The sequence below is a fragment of the Cryptotermes secundus genome, unplaced genomic scaffold (assembly GCF_002891405.2).
Source record: "Cryptotermes secundus unplaced genomic scaffold, Csec_1.0 scaffold1787, whole genome shotgun sequence".
Taxonomy (NCBI): domain Eukaryota; kingdom Metazoa; phylum Arthropoda; class Insecta; order Blattodea; family Kalotermitidae; genus Cryptotermes; species Cryptotermes secundus.
In genome coordinates, this window is record NW_019731605.1 from 118464 (window position 1) to 139319 (window position 20856).

The 20856-nt window shown below is 46.0% G+C and overlaps 1 protein-coding gene across 1 annotated transcript in view; it reads left to right on the forward strand.

Moving 5' to 3' along the window:
• Positions 1 to 20856, forward strand: part of LOC111867311 (calcium-dependent protein kinase 23) — a 111218-nt gene that overhangs the window by 73423 nt on the left and 16939 nt on the right. The window contains exons 2-3 of the mRNA XM_023857057.2: positions 19476 to 19688; positions 20047 to 20185. Of these exons, the coding sequence (XP_023712825.1) occupies positions 19476 to 19688; positions 20047 to 20185 (352 nt within the window). The remainder of the gene's footprint in view (positions 1 to 19475; positions 19689 to 20046; positions 20186 to 20856) is intronic.

Genomic DNA, 20856 nt, shown 5'->3' on the forward strand with positions numbered 1-20856 from the left:
AATTGGCGGGAGGGGGTGTCCGATATTGCCGTATTCCTCACAAAAACGTGTGACGGATATTGCGATTCTGATTTTGCAAACAGTTCTTACCTTTGTTTTACTTTCAGATGTGTCCTTTTCTTCCTCTTGTGTCCATCGTGTGTTAATTAACAGAAATATTTGTAACAGGACAAACCTGACACAGCACAACACAAATTTAATTGCGCTAGAACGATCTGTGTACTAGAAACGCGCTGAGTTCTCAGCACGACTGACCTCCAGACCTTTGTGGTCCGCAGGCAGGGGGACTAGCTCTATCGATTGAACCCAACTGAGTAGGTTTTACCTGAAGACGGAGGCAGAAAATCAAGTCTCCTAAATGTTGTATTTTGTAAAACGGGTTTTAGATAAAAACAAGTCGATGGATAATGTCCAGAAACAAAATTTGGACTGGCTGTGGGCTCGACGACAGAGGGATCGGAGTTCGAATCCCGGTAGGGCCAAAAAAATTTTCTTTTCTCCACGTCCAGGCCGGCTCTGGGGTCCACCCAACCTCCTATGCAATGGGTACCGGGGCTAAAGTGGTCGAGACATGATACTGACCATTCACCGCCAACTAGTGCCTAGGTCAAGAAGACGTGGATCTATACATCCGCTTCTCCATACACCTTCATGGCTTAGTGCGTAATTAAGCACAGGGACAGCTGTACCGTTTTATGTGCTATGTGGAGACCTGGAAGGAGACGGCTGGAACAAATCCGAAAGTAACATTAACATTATCTTATAATCTGCTACTGTGGCGAGAACCATTTTGTATTCACCACAGGTATTGTGTAACCGATCCATCACCGTCTGCGCATGCCCTACTTCCTTTGTTTAGTTCGTGTACATTTTTTGTTTGGTTTTGTTTTCGTTACTCGACTGTCTTTCTTCATTCATACCGCGTTGGATTGTACCGTTCGTTTTCTGCCCAGGTTGATCAACGAGTGGGTGTATATTCATAGAACGATATTCTTTGTCTGAACATCGTTGAGGACACGTCATACCTAGGGTAGGAATCCTTACGGAACTAAACTTCCCTTATGCTCAACGAGCTCACCGGTTATAGCGATTTTGGTTGCCATCGTGCGCTGAAAATAGAATCTGCGCAGTAACTGTTGTATTGCATATGCTAGAAACATTTGGGGGGATGGGAGAATGTGTTTCATTTGGAGGGATTTTTATGTTTATTCATCAGTGTCGATATAACATACCGAATTAAAAGCTGTCCCTGTACTAACTAAGTACTACGCCGTGAAGGAGTATAGGGGTGTGCATGTGTAAATCCACATTTTTCTAACCTCGTCACTGGCTCGAGGTGAGTGGTCAGCATCACGCCCCTGCCGCTTTACCCCAGGGGAAAGACCACCCGTTACCCATTGGATAGGAGGCTGGGTGGTCCCCACAGCCAGTCTGGAAGGTAGAAAATTCTTGACTACCTGGACTCGAACGCCTACCCCTCGGTCGTCCAGCCCGAAGCCAGTTGCTATATCGACCACGCTAACCCGGCTTCCAATACCGAATTAAATCAAGGGTTATTATTATTATTGTTATTGGAGGGGGTGGGTTTCCCCATGCACCGCGACCAGTTGTTGATCTATTGTACGTCCCCCTTTGATATTGTACCAGTCTCCATACCCTACCGCTACTGATGCGTGCTATCAGCCCCGCTGAGCCAACGAGGTCGGCCCTCGGTGCCTTGATAGTTCCCCCATCTACCAGAGGGATTGGAAACTACTTTGGGCGAGAAACTTGCCTAATTTAGCTCAGAGGTCTCCTAGAGACATGAGGTTCTTTTACGTGCCGTAACTCTACGACACGAGACCCACGGCTTAAAGTCCCTCCCGGAGGACTTGTTCCCTGAATTTTTCCGCCCTTAAAAATTCGACGACCTCCGCCGGGTTTGAACCCGCGTACCTTGAGTCATGAGGTGGGAACGTTACCCCTAGACTACGGAGGCCGCTTAAATCAAGGGTTAAATGGGCACTCAGTGCCAAAACTTCCATATGACTTGTATGTGCATTGTGGTGACAAAGAATGCCGGGAGGTATACCTGCACTTCCTCGTCCGTGTTCTTAGCGTAATTCTTACGTACAGCTTCAGGTTACCGTTTACCGTATAACCGACGCGCACGAATATTTCCGCTTGTCTGTATGCGCCCCCAGTAAACTTATGATACTGTTAATTTCAGATGAATGAACGCAGGCGTCTCTGAGCAGCGGTAGTTGAAGAGCCTGGCCCGAATCGTGAGCGCTCATCCGTGAGTGACCTTTGAGCGGCTCCCAACTCTACTGAGATCCTGGTCCCGTTAATCTGTGGCCCACGATCTGTGCTGCAACTCGTCACACCACCGAATCATAAAGTTCACATTCTCCTCGCGACCCCGTCATCTTAGCTGTCTCCTCACGGACAGCTTTGCCAACATCAAGAGGACAGCGAAAGTTGGCAGCAGTCAGGGACGCCAGAGAGAAGGACGTAGTCTGCTAATGCTTCTGATTTATATTCCGATGGTAACCGGTTCGAATCTCGGTCGGGACATTGTTTTTTTATTGATAGTGGGGTGGGACTAAGTCCCTTGTACCGCCGTCATTCTGGCCTATTGTACCAGCCCGAGATGATAGGTGAGGGTGATTGTGGAGCAGTTGGTGGAATGAAGATTGGCAGGGGAAACCGAAGTACTGGGAGAAAACCTGCCACAGCGCCACTTTCTCCACCACAAATCCCACTTGACCAGACCCCGGGATCGAGCCCAGGCCGCCGCGGTGGGAAGCCAGCGGCTAACCGCTTGAGCTATGGCGTTCGATCGGGACATAATTTTGCGTGATTTTCTCGGTATCTGCCATAGGCCTCGACCGCTTCCCTCAGTTTATCATTTCATGAATCCTGTAGTCAGTGAACACTCTGTAAAGGGAACCTCGTGTAGGTGTTACCCTTTGTCTGAGACGTCATTGGATTTGAGGGTAAGCGGGGATTTCTCAGTCGGTATAAGGACAGATTACGAACTGGCCGGTCGAGGAATCTTGAGTTCGATTTCTATAATTACCGGGACTTTTCTCCTCATAAGGTGTAGGCTTGCTCTGGGAGCCACCCAGCCTCCTGTAAAATGGGTACCGGGGACTATTACCCTGGAGTAAAGCGGCAGGGGCTTGAAGCTGGTCACAAAATGGCGGAACTATATCTCCGCTCCCCCACTTCCTCCTGGTGTGGTGCACAGGGTCATCTCTGCCTTTACTGTTGGATTTTAGGAGGGTCACAACGGTGACTAGCGAATAGTATCCATACAGAGATGATGGTTGAAATGATTACCAGCAGGGAAGTTTGGCTACTAGCCAATTCAGACACCGATAGGTCTAAATGTTCTGGATTCCCTTATCCGGTCCTAATCAGATCAGTAGCATTAGTCAAGGGGGGTGGTTGCATAAATGTACGTATTATTTGGGGGAAGGGGGTCACATTGTCACACAGTTTTGGAACACTTTGTGTACGTAACGAAGCTGCATATACGGGCCCCCGAACTCTAACGGTATTTGTCAGATATGCTAAAAGGTACTGGAATGTGTGTGTGTGTATGTGACCGTTGCCTGTTTATTGAGGTGGGACTGTCCTTGAAAGGTTTTCCTGAAGCTGAGAGACCTTGTCAAGAGTTGGACGTAAAACGTGGGTTGAAACAAGTCTGAATTCAGCCCACTGTCCAGAACTGCTTGCTTATAAACATAGGCTCATGCTATTCCATGAACTTTTTACCTTATGTGAATCTTAAAGCGCGTGATTTAAAATTTATCTTACCGTGAAGACTTGTCTTGTGGGATATAATGCCGTGTAGTCTGTTTAACGCCAACCGACCTTTCGGAGGAACGTGTCGAATAAGCCAAGCAAGTAACTGGGAAGTAGTAGTGCTTGCAACCTACTTCATGGCTGGTTTCTTCTTTGGCTTGTTTTTGACCCTGAAGATGGAGGCGACATATTCCTCCGAAACGTCGGTTGACTGAACACGCTACGCGACGTTATATCGCAGAAGACAACTACAGAACCACTGCATTAGCTGTGTAGTGTCGAATGACATGACTGAGCAGTGAACTCAAACAATCATCACGGAAACAATCTCAGATTATGATGCATTTGAGGTTTTTGTAGCAGTCATCATGAGGAGTACTGTCTTTTGGGATATGGCACCGTCTAGTCCGGTATAAGTTCACGGACGCTTCGGAGTAACTTAATGCTTCCATCGTCAGGGCCGAAGAATAAGCAAAGCAAGGAGCTGGTAGAAAGCAGATCTCTGTTCGCCGCTTCTTGCTGGAGCATCCACCTCATACTCTTCGACCTTGTAGACGAATGCTTGCGTTCCTCCGAAACGTCGATGAACTGCAGGATACGCGGCGTCATATCCTAGAAGTTTGTGCTCTCTACTTACTGTGGTGCGTGTCTTCACCTGCTGTAGCCATTGATTCGCAAACGAGACTGCGACAATCGAGCCATCACAGCGTGACACTTGTATTTAGGTCTGCTCTATGTGGAATCCATTTGTCGTCTTGAACCACGTCGCTTTGCGCTAGTCATGCAGACACACAAACACAGACGAGTCTCCTCTGCATTAATAGGCTTGTGGTTCATCACTGTATATTAGGTTTGTGTCCCTTTAGCAGAGGATGTAAGCAGGTAAAGGTATCCCTGCGACAGGCCGTGGCCCATAGGGCTGTAAGACGTCGAGGCTCCCACACTCCAGACAATCGGCTCACAGATGGCGGTGAGGTCAGCCCTACGCGTCGGTTCCCCTTTACCCTCAGGAAGATTCCTGGTATTCACTTCTGTTTGAGGCTGAGTCGATCCTCAGGGCCATATTGCGGCTGGAAGGATTATGTCAATCGAAAATTGCATTGACCTCATCGGGAATCGAATTCGCGACCTTTCGGCTTTTAGCATGTACGTCAACCAACTACGCTACCGCGTGCCAAATTAACAGAATATGTACCTTATTTGAGTAATATTTAATAATTAATATCCTCCCTCATAGAAAGTACACCGCGGCTCAATTACGAAGATTAATTGGTTAATGCTGTATAGGGAAAATAATCTCTGTTGTCTGTGAAAGTTATGTGAATTCTGTGGTCAGAACTCTTGAGTATTGTAATGTTAAAGCCAGTGGCACACGTTGCCACAGTGCTGTCAATCCTGAATGTGTTATGATCGAACGCGCAGGTCTGTGGAAGCAGCCATTTCGTTCTGTGCACCTTCAAGCGTATAATACCGTTCGTAACACCATCCGCCTTACAGCAAAACTGTGACCTACTGGTTTGCGAGAGACCAGGGTTTGAAACTGTCACAGGCTCAGAAGCAGGCTATGTCAGGCGATTGGGTCAGACGAGAACTGCCCCACAACTAGTTTGGCCGCCATGTTCTCTGAGGGCGAATTCTGGAAGCAACAGCTGATGTGTGCGGCAGGAGCCGCGCTTGGTGACCGAGCGCTCTCTTTACATATATTATATCGGCTTGTAGAACGCACACGGGAACCGCCCGCGAGCACCCACAGCGAGGCTGCCCGTCACATCTCTGCACGCTGTGTTACAGTTCTCTCATTGTCTAGACTATTGCGTCGGATGGTAAGATGATTGGTGAGTGCACTAATTGGAATGGATTTGGAAGGAAGCGGTCTTTGATTAATCCATGTAATAATCCCGTCATTTGACCGCGGGAACTAAGGAGAATCACGAAAAGCTGTCAGGATAGCGAGTATTTCGGCAGAAGTTCGAATCGAATGACGTCCGAATACAAGTCTAGAGCGTTACCCCTACGCTAACCGGCTCGGTGACTTGGTTGGAGAGGGAAGAAGGACAAAGAGAAGAGAAATGAAATAAGTGGAAGTTGGGAAGAAAGCAAGGAAGAGCGACGCAAAGGAAGGAGGAAACGAGAGAAGAATAAAGTCGGTTGGAAAGTTAGGAAGATGGAAACAAGAAAAACAGACATACGAAAGCAAACAAGGAAAGATAGAAAGGAAGGAGGGGCGGGAAGAAGGAAGAAAAGACAAAGAGAAGCGGTTAGAGTAAAGGGAACTAAAGTGAAAGGAACTGATATGAAAACAAGGAATAAGGAAAGAAGTAATCGAGGAATGAAAGAGTGAAAAATAGAAAAGGGAACGATCGAATATAACATAGAAAAGAAGGCAAAACAAGGAGAGGAAACAGTGTAAGGAAGTAAACTAGACTGGAAATAATTATAGGTGTCATGTCCAGAAGCAGGGATGGCAAGAGAGGGAATAAAGAGAAATAAGACGAAAAGAAAACGAAAGAAGAACATGACTTGCTTTCTGGCACATCTGGTCTGTATTTATCTATACACTTGTTTGATGCGTACTTGGAGGTGTAGCTCCACGCATTCTGGAAAACCGCACTGGATGGAGATAAGCGGTCAGTTTCACAGTCCACCCACCTGGCATCCCTGAGATATTAGATTGGCCAGGGACGGTTTGGACGCTGTGGAGACAGAATGTATTGGTCGTGCGTCCCGCGTCCCGTCGCGCCTAGTCACTATGCTGATTAAGCTCTTCCTGCAAAGAACTGTCACTCGTGTATGAAGTATCCGGCTTTCAGATCTGTATGTAAATTTCCTCCATCTATCGGTCTGATGTAAATTTACGATTCATACCTTCGAAGCCTGATGACGGCTTTGAAATCTCACCCGGATCTCCACATGCTCATAAATGTTCGTGTTATTTACCATTGAAAATCCCAGAACGTTGAAGGCAAGTCAGGGACCATAAATACACATTTTTACGTTGACACGAACTCGACGTTTTCTTCATCAGGTGACACGTCTTCAGAGCTCACGTTAAAATGGGAATAGCGCCGAAATTTCGGGGCATGTTTACGGCTTTTGTGTCTCGCCCACATTGTGAGCCAGACTTGGACAGGAAGCAGATCTGCGACCCTGAAGATGGAGGTAGTGCGCTGCTCGTAATCTTTAGTCAACTTCTGCCGTGCTGTAGAGCGTCACATTCCACGAGGTAATACTGAGCATTGTTCATGTATAGTCACGTGATTTCCAGGATTCTTTCGAGCGAAAGGGGACAGCCATTCTGCTTAACAAACCAACTCCGTTCCTCTTTACCTTACCGTGTCGAGGCTGTTTTCTCGTTTTGTTCGTTTTACAGACTGTAGGACTCCTTGGACTAGTGATCAGTTCGTCACAAGGGCTCTGCCTAAACACAGGACAGCACAAACAGAATAAACACATACCAAACATACACGCCTTGTATGGGATTCGAACCCACGATCCCTGCTTCCTAGCGAGCGAAGGCAGTGCGTGACTTAGACCCCTCTGCTACCGTGACCGGTCAAACTTAAGCTGTTTAATATTAATTTTATTGTTTGCCCCTCAGAGTTCGAGAACATTCTTGAAATACTCCTAGTTCCTGTTGTTAATACGTAGTACCAGTAAGGATATTCGGAGCCGGGATAGCTCAATCGGTATAGCGACTGGCTGTACGACCGAGGGTCGGAGTTCAAGTCCCGGTAGGGTCAATGATTTTCTCTTCTCCACGTCGTCCAGACTGCCTGCCCACCCACCCCCCCTATCCAATGGCCGGGGCGTAAAGCTGACCGCTCACCTCCAATTAGTGCCGAGAACACCGGTTTCAGACGGAGGGAACTTTCAACACACCAGAGGTCTCTGTTGCTGCCGCATCTAATTCCTATCATTTCCTATGTGAGGGTCAGTCCAGGGTTAAGGAAGTTTTCACGGCAACCGTTATTCGGCTTTGCCGCCAAGAGATGATGGATTCTGGTAGGGTTCAGTGTCATTGCTAGCAACTTTGAAAATTATTCTTAGCAGAGGTCACCACGAGGGCTTGGATTACGTTGCCAGGGTTACAGCACAGTGTTGCGAAATACGCCTTACTCATGTCCGAACCTTTAAGTTCATTGCCAGATGAAGCGCGTAATTAACACGAGTTTCGTCGCATAGCGGTGACGTAGGGCGCCAACATTATTTTTGCAAGGGGAAACATGACAAGAGGATTTGAGGTTATGTCACCGTGTAGTCCGTTGAAAGGTAATGGACGTTTCGGAGAACATGTCACCTCCATCGTCAGGTTAGAAGAATAAGTCAAGTCAGAAACCAGCTCTGCTTGCCACCTGCTTTGACGCCGGTTTCTTGCATGGCTTATTCGACGCTCAAGATGGAGGCACCATGTTCCTCGGAAACGTCCGTTACCTTTCAGCAGTACACGGTGTTGTATCCTAGAAGTTAGAACTGTTCATTACCACCGATATGAGAGCCTCATATCCTGCATATGTTCATTTTGTTCACTAACTACAAAGAACACGTGGGAGTTGCAACTACATGAACTATGTATGCAGAACATGGCGACAGGACTACTGTTGCTTCCCCTACCGCGCATGCCCAGTTTTCTGTACTCACACCTTGTTCTTATTACATTCCTCACATCCGGTTATGAGGGTCCCCACAAGGTTCAGTTTCCTCTTGAATAATATTTCAGTTAATTCAGCTGCCACAGGTATGCGGAGCAGTTCCGGGATATTTCATATCAAGGTCGATACTTCGGTTATCGATAATCGTGTGGCAGGTTTATAATGTTCGAGGAATAAATATGACGGTTGGATTTTAGGTTCCCAGAGCGTTGGATATGAAAATATTATATTTTGGGATGTAACGCCATGTAGTCTGGTTAATGTTCACCCATATTCCCCGGAAAATGTCTAACTTCAACTGGACTGCACGGTTTCACATCCCAAAACTAGTTCTTATGTAACTGGGCTCGTTGAGCAAAAGTAAAGCTATCTCTGTAACAGGCCGTGGAGGCCCGTAGGGTTGTGAGACTTCGAGGTTCCCACATTTTCTAGACAGTCGGCTCGCAGATGGCGGTAAGGTTGTCAGCCTTACGCGCCGGCCGCCCTTTAACCCCAAGAATATTCCTGCTACTCATTTCTGTTAGAGGCGTCGACCCCAGGGCCATAGTGCTGCTGGAAGAATTAGGGGCACGTTGAGTAAGGTAGCATAAAATGGAACTTGCGTAATTTTGTAGTTAACGTTTAAAGCGCTATATGTATTCATCTTTTCACCATGATGAGACATAAGAGTTCCAAAGAAGAATGAAAAGGAACACGAGGATATACAGGGTGTCCCAGGAGAAAGGTCAGTATCCTGTGAGGTTATAGTATCGGTCATTCTAAGCAAAAAAGTGTACATGTACATTTGTCCTATTCCGAACGGTTTCCGAGACAGAGCTATTTCACTGTACAGTACACTGTATACACTGCACAGACGACCAACACGCCATGTCCTAACACAAGTTGCGAAGTGCACTGATGTTGACGGTGGAATTTTCGAAAATGTATTATTCTAGGCAAGCTGTACTGTACATAGGGGTTTAAAAAATATGAAGACCCGAACCCCAAAATGTATACACACCGTTTGTTTTTGACCTGCCATGCGATAAGGTGGCTCAGGCATTCATATGACTACGGAGAATATCACACTGCAGACCGTACATTTCATTTCGGTTTAACTTTCTGGTTGTGTCTATGGATAACCTCTGTTAAAGTGTGTGTACATATAAAGAGGGGCCTAAAAACATATTCTTAAATAATTTCTTGCTCTATCTACGGTTCGACTTTGACAATTCCCGTAAATAACTTATATTAGAGTGCGTTGTAGAGGTTATGTACGAACATTTTCAAACTTGAACTGAAGATAAACCAGTAAATTATATAAGCATTTATTTTGTACATTGAAGTATGTTTTTTTCTGGGCCCCACTGTATGTGTAGGGCTTTGATGGCAACAACGCCTGTGTGAACAATGCAGCTGTTGCCTGGATACGCCTGCGATCGCACCTGTACGTACCTTCTGTACTTCAGATGGAAAGGTTCATAAAAGAAACAACGATTTCGTACCTTTCATTCGGTTTGAAAGGAAATCGTTGAGGATATGGATGGCTTGTGCCCAATCAAATGGAAGAACCATCTTAACTGTACTGAAAACCACTGAGTTTTGTGTCGATATAGAAGTCAGTCCAGTAAAAAGAAAATGGGATTATTATTGCAACTGCAATTTCATATAAGCTGAGGACCAAATCAGGAGTCTGGCCCCATATTTGGCAGGGTCATAGAGGTTATTGGGCTGTAGAAGCTTTTCGGAGGGTTTGTGGACTGAGTGCACGTAGCAGATCTGGCGGAAGACCTCTCACCTCTAGTCTGGAGGTAGCTCAGGTACGCCGTACCCGAGGTGTCTCCGTGCACCTACTCACTCACCGACGTAGCCGCCCTCTTCACAGAAATCGCTGCTGTGTAACAGGATATTGGGCTGTAGAGGCTTTACGGAGTGTCTGGGTGGAATGCATGTAACCAGAACCTGGAGATAGCCCCTAGAAAACCGAATTTCAGTAAAACAGTAAAGTTGTCCCCCTTCATAACTAAACACCACGCCATGAAGACGGGGAAGTGGAGGTATTTAAAAAAAGTAAAGCTATCCCTGTACCAGGCCGTGAAGGCCCATAGGATTGTGAGACGTTGAGGGTCCCACACTATCTAGGCAGTCGGCTCACAGATGGCGGTGAGGTCAGCCGTACGCGCCTGCCGCCCTTTACCCCCAGGAAGATTCCTGGTACTCGTTTCTGCTCGAGGCTGAGTCGACCTCAGGGCCATAGTGCGGTTAGAAGGATTAAGTCAAATGAAAAACCCAATACTATCGGGGAACCGAACCCGCGACCTTACGGCTTGTAGCATAGTGGCTCAAACTACCGCATGCTCACGAAGCGGAGGTATATATGTATGTATGGACCTTGGCACAAAATGGAGATAAATTGTCGGCTTCACGGCCCGACCGCTTTAACCCGCGAAAAATAGCTTCCGGTACTCAATGATTAGGAGACTTAGCGTGCTCCAGAGACGGTCTGGACACCTTGACGAAGCGAAAAATCTCCTTCCCATGCCGGGAATCGAACCCAGATTTATCGTTTGCTCTCGTAACCTTCGTGAAGTAAAAAGAAAAGAGTTGTCCCTATGATTAAATGAACACCACTTAATGAGGACTCATGGGGGAGTGGCGGTATAGCTCCACCGTTCTTAACCTCGTCACAAGATGGATGTGAATGGTCAATTTCACGCCTCTGCCACTACCCCTGGTACCCAATGGGGCCCCAAAGCAGGTCTGGACGCTGTTAAGCAGAAAGAGGACTTTGTTGTTGCCGACCTTTCTGTTTGCCAGTCCACAGCTTTACTCACTATACTGACTGAGCTGCAGTGGCACTAAACGACAGAAGAATCGAATGGTGTGGGGCGGCAGCTGTTAGGGGGGTGGGTCTGCGCCGACCCGCATTCCGGCAGGGTCCCGCGCGCATTGTTCGCAACATTACGTCACCTAGCTCTGGCCTACCGAACTGTAACGGCCCGCGTTATGATTTCAACTAGGTTGTTATTACGTTCCTGAAGCCGGGGTGAAAGGCATAGGATTCGGCCGCAACTTTACACTTTCTCTCACTGCACTGTAATTTGCTGTATAAACGTGTCTTACCTGTAGGGGAGTTTGCTTGCTCCTGGAGTTCCTTTCCTTCCGTGTTCGCCCCTCCCCATGTAGCTCGCTCTGGAAGGAGCAGGTTGACGTAGCGGTAACACACTAGACTTGCATTCGGATGGTGCTTGGTTTGAATCTCGGCTAGGATTTCGGCTGTCTTGATTGAGATTTTTCGTGATTTTTCTCAGTCCTTCCAGGGAAATTGCCGGAAGAGTACAACTTTTAAATAAGCAGGATTTTAACACAAATTTATAAATAAAATACGGCGTTTAATCATTTCTTATTCACCGCATGTTTCGACCGTCTCGTGGTCATCAAGTGAACACATACACATTAATGCAAGACAGGAATATTATCCGTGGTATAAAGGTAAAAAGCTACTGTAACAGGCCGTGGAGGCCCAAAAGGTTGTGAGACGTTGAGGCTCCCACATTTTCTAGACAGATCAGATGACAGTAAGGTTGTCAGCCTTAGGCGCCGGCCGCCTTTAACCCCCAAGAAGATTCCTTGTACTCATTTCTGTTAGAAGCCGAGTCGACCCCAGCGCCATAGTGCGGCCGGAAGAATTGTCAATTGAAAAATGCAATGTCTTCATCGGGAACCGAACCCGCGACCTTCGGGCATGTAGCATAGTGCCTCAACCTGTGGTGTGTGTGAAATAGGATGAAAGATGTCGGATCTGAGGGTCTCACAGCGGTGATTATGAGGGGTTCTGTTTCCTGGGATGTAACGTAGTGGTTGACTTTAACGGACTACACGGCGGTATATCCCAGGAGATGGGATGGTGGGACTTGTAGCTGGAATGCTGGCTAGAAGTCAGTTTGCATCCGGAAGGTCCTGCGACCGGCCAACTCGAACAAGGTTTTCCGTGGTTTTCCTCGGTCCTAGAGCAAATGCTGAGTTGGTACCCAAATTCCACGTTGCACTGCATGCCTCACATGCAGGCCTCCCATTGGTAACATCAAAATTTCGCCCTAATATAGCCCTCCCAACGTTAGCAACAAAATTTTACTCTAATGCACCCCTTCCAGCGTCATAAAAATATGTAATATATATAAAAAATCGATTATGTGCTCAATCCATACCAGAAGGACAAGCGGGCACTGCCTGGGAACCTTCAAAATCGGAGATATAGTTTCTTCCCCCCCCCCAATGTAGTGTGTCCACTACCACCACTGCTTCCTCAACGTGTAATAATAATTTATGTGGGACTTGTAAATACAAAGTTAAGTTCTATACATATATCTGAGGCCCCGCGGTTTGTAGCCTGCAGCAAGGTACGTAGTGCAACACGGGAACTACAGATGTAGAATTCTACTTTGATTCTTCCTATATCATAGTTATAATTATGCATCACATATGTTAATAAGAAAGACAGTCTACACAGTAGACACTACTGTATCAACATTTGTTTTTATTAGCTGTTGGTGGTATCGCTGAATGTTTCGAGCCTTTTCTTGAGTCATCTTGAGGCGTACAAGAATGTTGGTTCTAGTTCCTGAATTGCGTCGTTGGTCAATATGAATTCATATTGTGTTTGTATGAATGTTTATTCTAACAAATACACTTAAATGTTCAAATATGGTTAAAATCGACATTAAAAAGATAAAAATTAAAATTAGAATTAAAATAACGATTAAGGTATTACTAACTTATAAGTCTCAAGGCCGCGCCATAGCTCAAGCGGTTAGTCGCTGACTTCCCACCAGGGCGTCCCGGGTTCGATCCCAGGTCTGGTCAAATTGGATTTATGGTGGACAAAGTGGCGCTGGGGCAGGTTTTCTCCGAGTACTTCGGTTTCCCCTGCCAATCTTCATTCCACCAATTGCTCCACAATCACCCTCACCTATCATCTGGGGCTGGTACAGTAGGCCAGAAGTGGCCGCAGTACAAGGGACTTAAGCATGGGTTTCCTCGGGTAGCGGTACCGTAATCAAGCGGCCGTAATATGACGGTGAATGACGTCACTAAAACGTTGCCATGGAAACAAAGGAACATGGTTTCCTAGAAAGCGTTGGTGGTCCTGGTGAAAACAGGTCCTCTGCTGCAGTATCAATTGTTGCGTGCACAGCCATTGGCGCGGACCGCGCAGAAAACACCACTTTCCTGCCGGTAGGGCGCGTGTAAGGAATCTAATACCTAGTAACGGGCAGTGTTTACAGAATCATTGCTTAGCAACGGGTCTACTTGCTGCAGTATGTTTAAACCGTAGATCGTACGTAGTAGTTTTTGGAAGGCAACTATGTCATACCCGTATGGAGGCGGGGTCCAGTACCTCCACTGTGATCCTGCGTGTCGTGGGAGGCGGCGAAAAGGGAAGTGTCAAATCTGAGGTAGTAAAATATTGTCGTGAGTCCCTAGGGACTCAGACCCGAGAAAGACTGCGCTGGCAAGGACCAGCAGAATATACAAAAGACAGACCAGTCCTCTCGTTAGAGAGGGCGCCCCACAAAAGAAAACATTAACTGTCAGACAGTAATAAATATCTGGTTATGGGGCTCGACACCACGACTTACCGACTGACTGACAGTCGCAGTGTGACTTTGATTTTGAATAATTTTTGTCTTGCATTAATGTGTATACGTGTTTCGCCTGATGATGACCGCGAGATGGTCTGAACATGTAATGAATAAGATATAATTGAACATAGTAATTAGTCATAATTCATTGTTAAGACTGCTTGTTTACAACTTGTAATGGAAAGTAAACTAGATGCAAACATACGGAGTCCGAAATCACACGTCGATTAGGCCACAGCACCCCCACCCCTTAATATCCTATCTAGTTCATTACTCATGATCAGGGCCCGGATTTTGATGACACGTCAGCTTTTTTTCCTTCTATCCTATGTGATCCTCTTAAATATATAAATCTCGGATATGAGCTGCTGGTTACAGAAATGTAAATTTTATAGGTAATTTTCTGTCATCTTTTGACATTTTTAGGTTTAAGGTCATTTTTTCATTTTTGGGGTAATTTTTTGGTAAATTTTTGGACTTTTAAGGGTATTTCTTGTCATTTTTAGCCATTTTAGGAAATTTTTCTTCATATGTTTTCTGAAATGTGAATAACATGGAAGCGAAGTGTTCTTTCTTTTCTCCTTTAGGTCATTTCTCTGGATTTTTTCGGTAATTTTTTAAATATTTTCAGGTCATCAAAATCCGGGCCCTGCTCATCATCTGCCCGACGGTTTGTAATGGAAGCGCCCTAAAATAACGCATAAAAGCAAGCGCCCATCTGTACCAGTTGGCATTGCAAAGTTAGCATTCCTTTTTGTGTATTGTGCAAGCGACATAACATCGATACAACTCACGTGCCCATTATTGCCTTAACAAGATGTAAGGGGGTCCTTGAATTGGCGCCATATTGCCGTTGTACCGAGAGTTATTTCCTTTTCTTGTGAATATTTGTTTATTTTGTCGAGTGTGTTGTGACTAAGGAATTGTTCGGCGCAAGCGAAGCTGCAGTGTTGAGAGAAATGCTTTAGTCACCGTGCCGTAAGACCCGCTCACCTTCAGTGGGCACTCGGTCACGTGGTCTTACGTCGTCCGATACACGGCTGAAGCCCGAGTTATGCAGACGGAATGTAATTTATATTCTGTTGATGTTTCAATGATGACAAACTTGAAAACTTATTCTGCCCTTTAGAAATAACTACAATAAAAGAAACGTAAATAATACTTGAATATCGGAACAAGAAACCAGCAACACGAATAACGCCCTTAAGTGTAAACCTGTCCAATTTGGTTTTAACAGTTCTTCGTATGCAGCGTCATAATGAAGCCATAAAAGTCACTGCAGAAAACACACCTCCCTTCGTGATGAATTTAGTGCGTCGTGCTACAAAGCAAGATTTACGGAATATGGTATGAAAATTGCCATCTTCTGGGATATAGCGCCTTGTGGTCCGTATAAGTGCCTCCGAAACGTCGGCTCATATACGGATCACCTGCGCTGTATCCCAGAAGATGGCAGTTTTCATAACTACCGCTGTGAGAATCTGAACTACAACATTCTGTATGTTTTATTTTCCACTGCATGTTTCGACCCTGATGACTAGGTCATTTTCAGGTGGTACAATACTTAAAAACATCAGTTTATTGAATTGACATGTTTCTTTATGTTGAATTTGGACCCTTGTTCGTATATTCACATTAGGATGTGTTGTAATTTCGGCTAGTTATCTGTTAATTAGTAAAATATAATATCTATCTTTATTCCTGTTGCGCAACCCTGAAACGCTTCGTTTCACTTCGGTTTCTTAATCTTAGACAGACTCCTTGGACGGGGATGCATATACGGGCGCATTTTATGCGAATTTGAAATAGTGCGATAAAATAAAAATATTATTAAAGTCTCTCGTTATGGGCAAAGTTTGAAGTGATGCGAATCCCAAAAAATTCGGCAAGAATTGCGTTTCAAAACTTGCCTGGAATTATGCGATGTCTCGAGGAATGCATCCACGTGTAACGGCGTATTTCGCGTGTTCACGGCATCATAAGTATTTCCGTGTGTAATAAATACAACAGGATGGATGTAGGCGCAAGAGAGGGTAGCTTATGTTACGAAATTTGGTAGGTCAAGGAATCTTGAAACTTTCTCCAGCCCACACTGGCGATGCTACTTCATGAGTTAACATTTTGAATCAATATTTGAATTAATCAAAATAATATTTCGAAACTCAGGTCCCACTTTAAAGAGAACACAGCGTCTCCACCATATAGTCTGGTAGACGTATGTCGATGATTCGAAGGAATTTGCTGCCACTGTTTTCAGGGTAGGTAAGAGAAGTTGGTGTAAGTATGAAGATGGAGGGATTACGTTACTCCGAAACTTCCGTAGATTTACGTATATCACACTACAGGGTGTAACATCTCAGAAGATGTAGACGTAGTACCCCACTGTGAATGGACGAGCGGGAAATGTAAGTCGCGTATAATGGACACAAGATAGGCATGCAGAATTTTGATGCGAAAATATCGTACGGAATATGACGCTGTGTAGTCTGGTAGGAGTTTGATAAAGTTTCAGAGGGACATTCTGCTCCCCAATCTTCACATTTCCACCCCCTTTTTACTTACTTTTAAAAAAGGGTGGAAACTTTTCTTGTGAAATGTTGGTATCTGTCTGCCGGGATACATGGAAAGCAACACACGGTCGCCTCCGAGGGTTCCTCTAACCACACTTCCCCTTATTCCTTTCCTCCCTCAGCTGAGCAGCCACTTGGTAGAACTTATGAGAGATGGATGTTAGGAAAATGTTTCGGTGTTTGATGTGCTGAACGCTCAAGCACTCTTACCCGTCAGACGTCCTACTCCTGCGTCTCTTGTGTGACTGATCCGTATCTCATATCTGGAAACTTTATTCCGTAGAGACCTTTGCGTATTCCAGAAGCCCCAGGTTTGATGCTCAACCCTGATCAATTTATTATAACAGTTTTCTTAGTTCCCCCTGGCAAATGCTGGAATAGTGCATGGCCGTGACCGGAACCTTTCACATCGTTTACAACTCGTCGTTCCATATCGTTAAGTGTTGTGAAATGAACCAGAGAAACAATAGGAAGTGATGTTACAACATGAACCGTCGTCAACCTTGTCTGCACATGCGCAGTCTTGCTAAGATAGATCAGGTTACGTTAAAAAACCGAAGGTTATCCACAAGCTGTAGGTATTCGTAACAGTCCATTATTAGATTTGTTGTTGCAAGAAAGGACAAAAAAGAAGAGAAAGCCAGAACTTGTTTTATCCGATGAAAAGACAACTAACTGAACAATGACAACGGCATCTAGATACGTACACAGTAACCGTTTAGTGCCCCGGGCACTAAGTAGTTGTTCATTACGCCTGTAGCCTGCGCTAGTGTGTAACACTCAAATAATCCGAAGTTCGGCCAATTTGGTGGCCTTGCAAACGCCAATAAGAAACGTTGCATGCACGAATGAAATTGGATCGGGGGAGATTTTATCGGAAACCCTGTTACCGCCCCTGGGTGGGGTACTGTCTGGTTGCTTCACCTTTGCAGTCGGAGCCTGTGGTTTGCAGATCTTCAAGAACTGTGCGGCACACACAAGGTTTCTTCGAAACGGTTCGGATACATTCCTTCGAGACTACACGGCGTCAACCAGCGTTTCGGAGGAATCTGTTTCCTTCATATTTCGCCTTGAAGATGAAGGAAGAAGGTTGTTGCAAAACTTCCGTACACTTCCTATCAGGGTACACGGCGTCATGTCCCAGAAGATAAAACTCGTCATAGTTAGCGCCGTGATAAGCTCAAATTCTCATTTAATGTCGCTTACTCTGAGGAATGTCTCGTAACCAAGTATGGATATGTCACAGCGAGTTAATGCACTTAGCATTAAACAGGTCACTGTTTCGTATCGTTCCATTGTTTTGTGGCGTGTTCGCCATGGGAGGTAGTCACAACGCCAAGCCTGGAGCGAGTTGTTCCTTCACGTGTCTCATACCTCGGCCTCCCACCCGCTGTGTCAGTTTGCTCAGATATTCTCATGCATTTCGTTATTAGCGCTGCCGCCAGTGAGAATAGCAAACATGGCCACCATATTGGTTTCTCCCGTTGACTTTTTACGAGGGTGTGTATGAAGTATGCCATAGTAATGTTTACTTGCATCCATCTTCACACTTTGCAGCTGCGTCAGATTCTGGGTTTCTCGCGGCGAATATTAAGATGGCGGCCCTTTGGGATGTGACGTCGAATAGTTTGGTAAACATGTACGACCATGTACTGTCTTTTTTAATGTATGTCTCTTCTGTGAATAATATATTTTGATGTGAATTTGTGAAGTGTAGTATTATACTACATAGACGGTTTACGATTGACTGTGCGTGTTATTCGTGGGAGGTGGTGTTGGAAGTGGGCCCCGATGTATCGTTCTATAACGAGTAGCACTGGAAAAGAATACAGGAGAAAGCAGGGGAAGTTAATTATACAAAAGCTTCTGTAATACTCATATATAATGAGCGTTTCCATTGATTTCTCAGAGTATGTTTATTTATAGTTTGTTTTACTTTCTTGAGGTGAGGTGGGGTGAGATTTGAGTCCACTTGGTACGTCGGCCACTACTGGGCTTTTGTAGCAGCCCCAGATGATAGATGCTGTTGAATATGAAGCAGTTGGAATGAGAATTGGCAGGGGAAACCGAAGTACTCTGAAAACACCTGCCACAACGCCACATAGTCCATCACAAATTCCACGTGACTAGACGTGGGCTGGAACCCAAGCCGCCGCGGTGGGAAGCCGGAGACTAACAGCCTGAGCTATGGCACGGCCTATCAAACTATATTACCTTAATCAATACCAAAAATGTTCATTGCTTTCAAATATGGCAGCAGTTTGTTAACCGTAAGCTTGCAGGCAAAGATTCTGGCTTCCCCAGCCTCTTTTCCATTGGATGTCTATAGCAGCTTTCCCCGGGGCTGACGCGGACGGGTCGTAAAGCCGATGACCGACGTCCAACTAAGGCAGAAATTAATACGTGGAGCTATACCTCCACTCCCGCAGTCGTCTTAATATAGCACGGCGCGTAGTTAAACACAAGGACAACTTGTTCTTGGTTATAGTTGTGATTGTTATAATTATAAAGGTAAGGTTGTCTTCGTGCTTAACTAATTAAACACTACGCCATAAAGACGTATCCTGCAATGGATGTATAGATCCACGATTTCTTGACATCGGCACTAGTTGGAGGTGAACGGTCAGCTTTACGCCCCGGCCGGTTTACCCCGGGGAAAGAACCCCCGGTACACATTGGATAGGAGGCTGGGTGGGCCCCAGATCCAGTCTGAACGACGTGGAGAGAAGATTCTTGCCCCGACTGGGGCTGAAATTCCGACTCCTCGGTCAGCCAGCCCGTAGTCGGTCGCTATACGACTTATTATTATTATTATTATTATTATTATTATTATTCGTTCGCAGGGGGAAGTACGCAGCTGTTCGCCGTTGCAAACACCGATCCAGCGGGCAACAGTTCGCAGCCAAGTTTTTGCGCAAGCGCCGTCGATCGGCGGACCTGCGGCCCGAGATCCTGCACGAGGTGGCTGTCCTTGACGCCTGCGCCTCGTCATCCCGCATCGTACGCCTGCACCAGGTGTTCGAGTCTGCGCATGAGATGATCCTACTGCTCGAGCTGTAAGTTGATCGAATGTTGGACGCATGTGAAACCCAGCTTGGAACTGTTTGTAAGGTAGTTCGGGTCTCGAACCCGGTAAAAGTTTCCAGTTTGTGATCGAGTGTGCGCATGGGACTTTGCGCTGCTCCAGCAAGTGTTAATATTCGCGGTAAAATCGGCATGGAATTATCTGGGGGTTTTGTACCCTATTTCGGGCCGCTAAATCACTGAAAGTCGTTAATTTCAGTTCTTTTACGTTCATTCAAGTCATGTTTTATTCCTTCTATATGTTCTTTCCAATTATTCATTTATCAGCCTACACTTCGGCAAAAAAAAAAGAAGCAACAAAACCGACTGTTTGTTTCTCCTCGTTTACAGCGCCTCTGGAGGCGAGCTGCAGATGCTACTGGATAAAGATGAAGTGCCTGAGGAGAGACAAGTGAAGAGGCTGATGCATCAAATCCTGGATGGTCTCGTATACCTCCACTCAATCAACGTGGCACACCTGGACATTAAGGTAAGACACTTCCTCAACCTTTTGGCGCCGTGGACCAATTGGATTGGTTCCTGTGTACTGGCATTGAAACTGCCGTAGACAGAGAGGTTAGCTGTCCCAGTCACTTTTTCGCTTAGTGGGGGGTGGAGTCCAACTGGGTCCACTCGGCACGGCGGCCACTGATTGGCCTATTGTAGCCTGCCTCAGGTGATGATGTTGATGGAGACTTTTCTGGAATGAAGATTGGTAGGGAAACCGAAGTACTCGGAGAAAACCGACCCCAGCGTCACTTTGTCCTCCACAAATCCCACTTAACCAGACCCGGGATCGAACCCAGGCCGCCGCTGTGGGAAGCCAGCGACTAACCGCTTGAGCTATGGCGCGGCCACGGCCTAGTGACTTCGTACAGCATTCCTGTCGGTAGATGGTATCCAGTGTGGTGAATCAGTCTTTTAAGGGAAGGAACAAGCTTTCAACGTTTGTATACCTCTGGTCTCTGGAAAATAATCTGGAAAAATCTGAGAGAGTATTGCGGGGTTTTAATGTAATGTAATTTACCCTATAGCTAAGTCGGTATAGCTATGGGCCGGTCGCCCAAGGTTCGATTTCCGACAGGGGTAAGTTTCTTCTTTTCACCACAGCGTCCACACCGGCTGGGGACCCGACCGGACCTCCCCTCCAATCAGTACCGG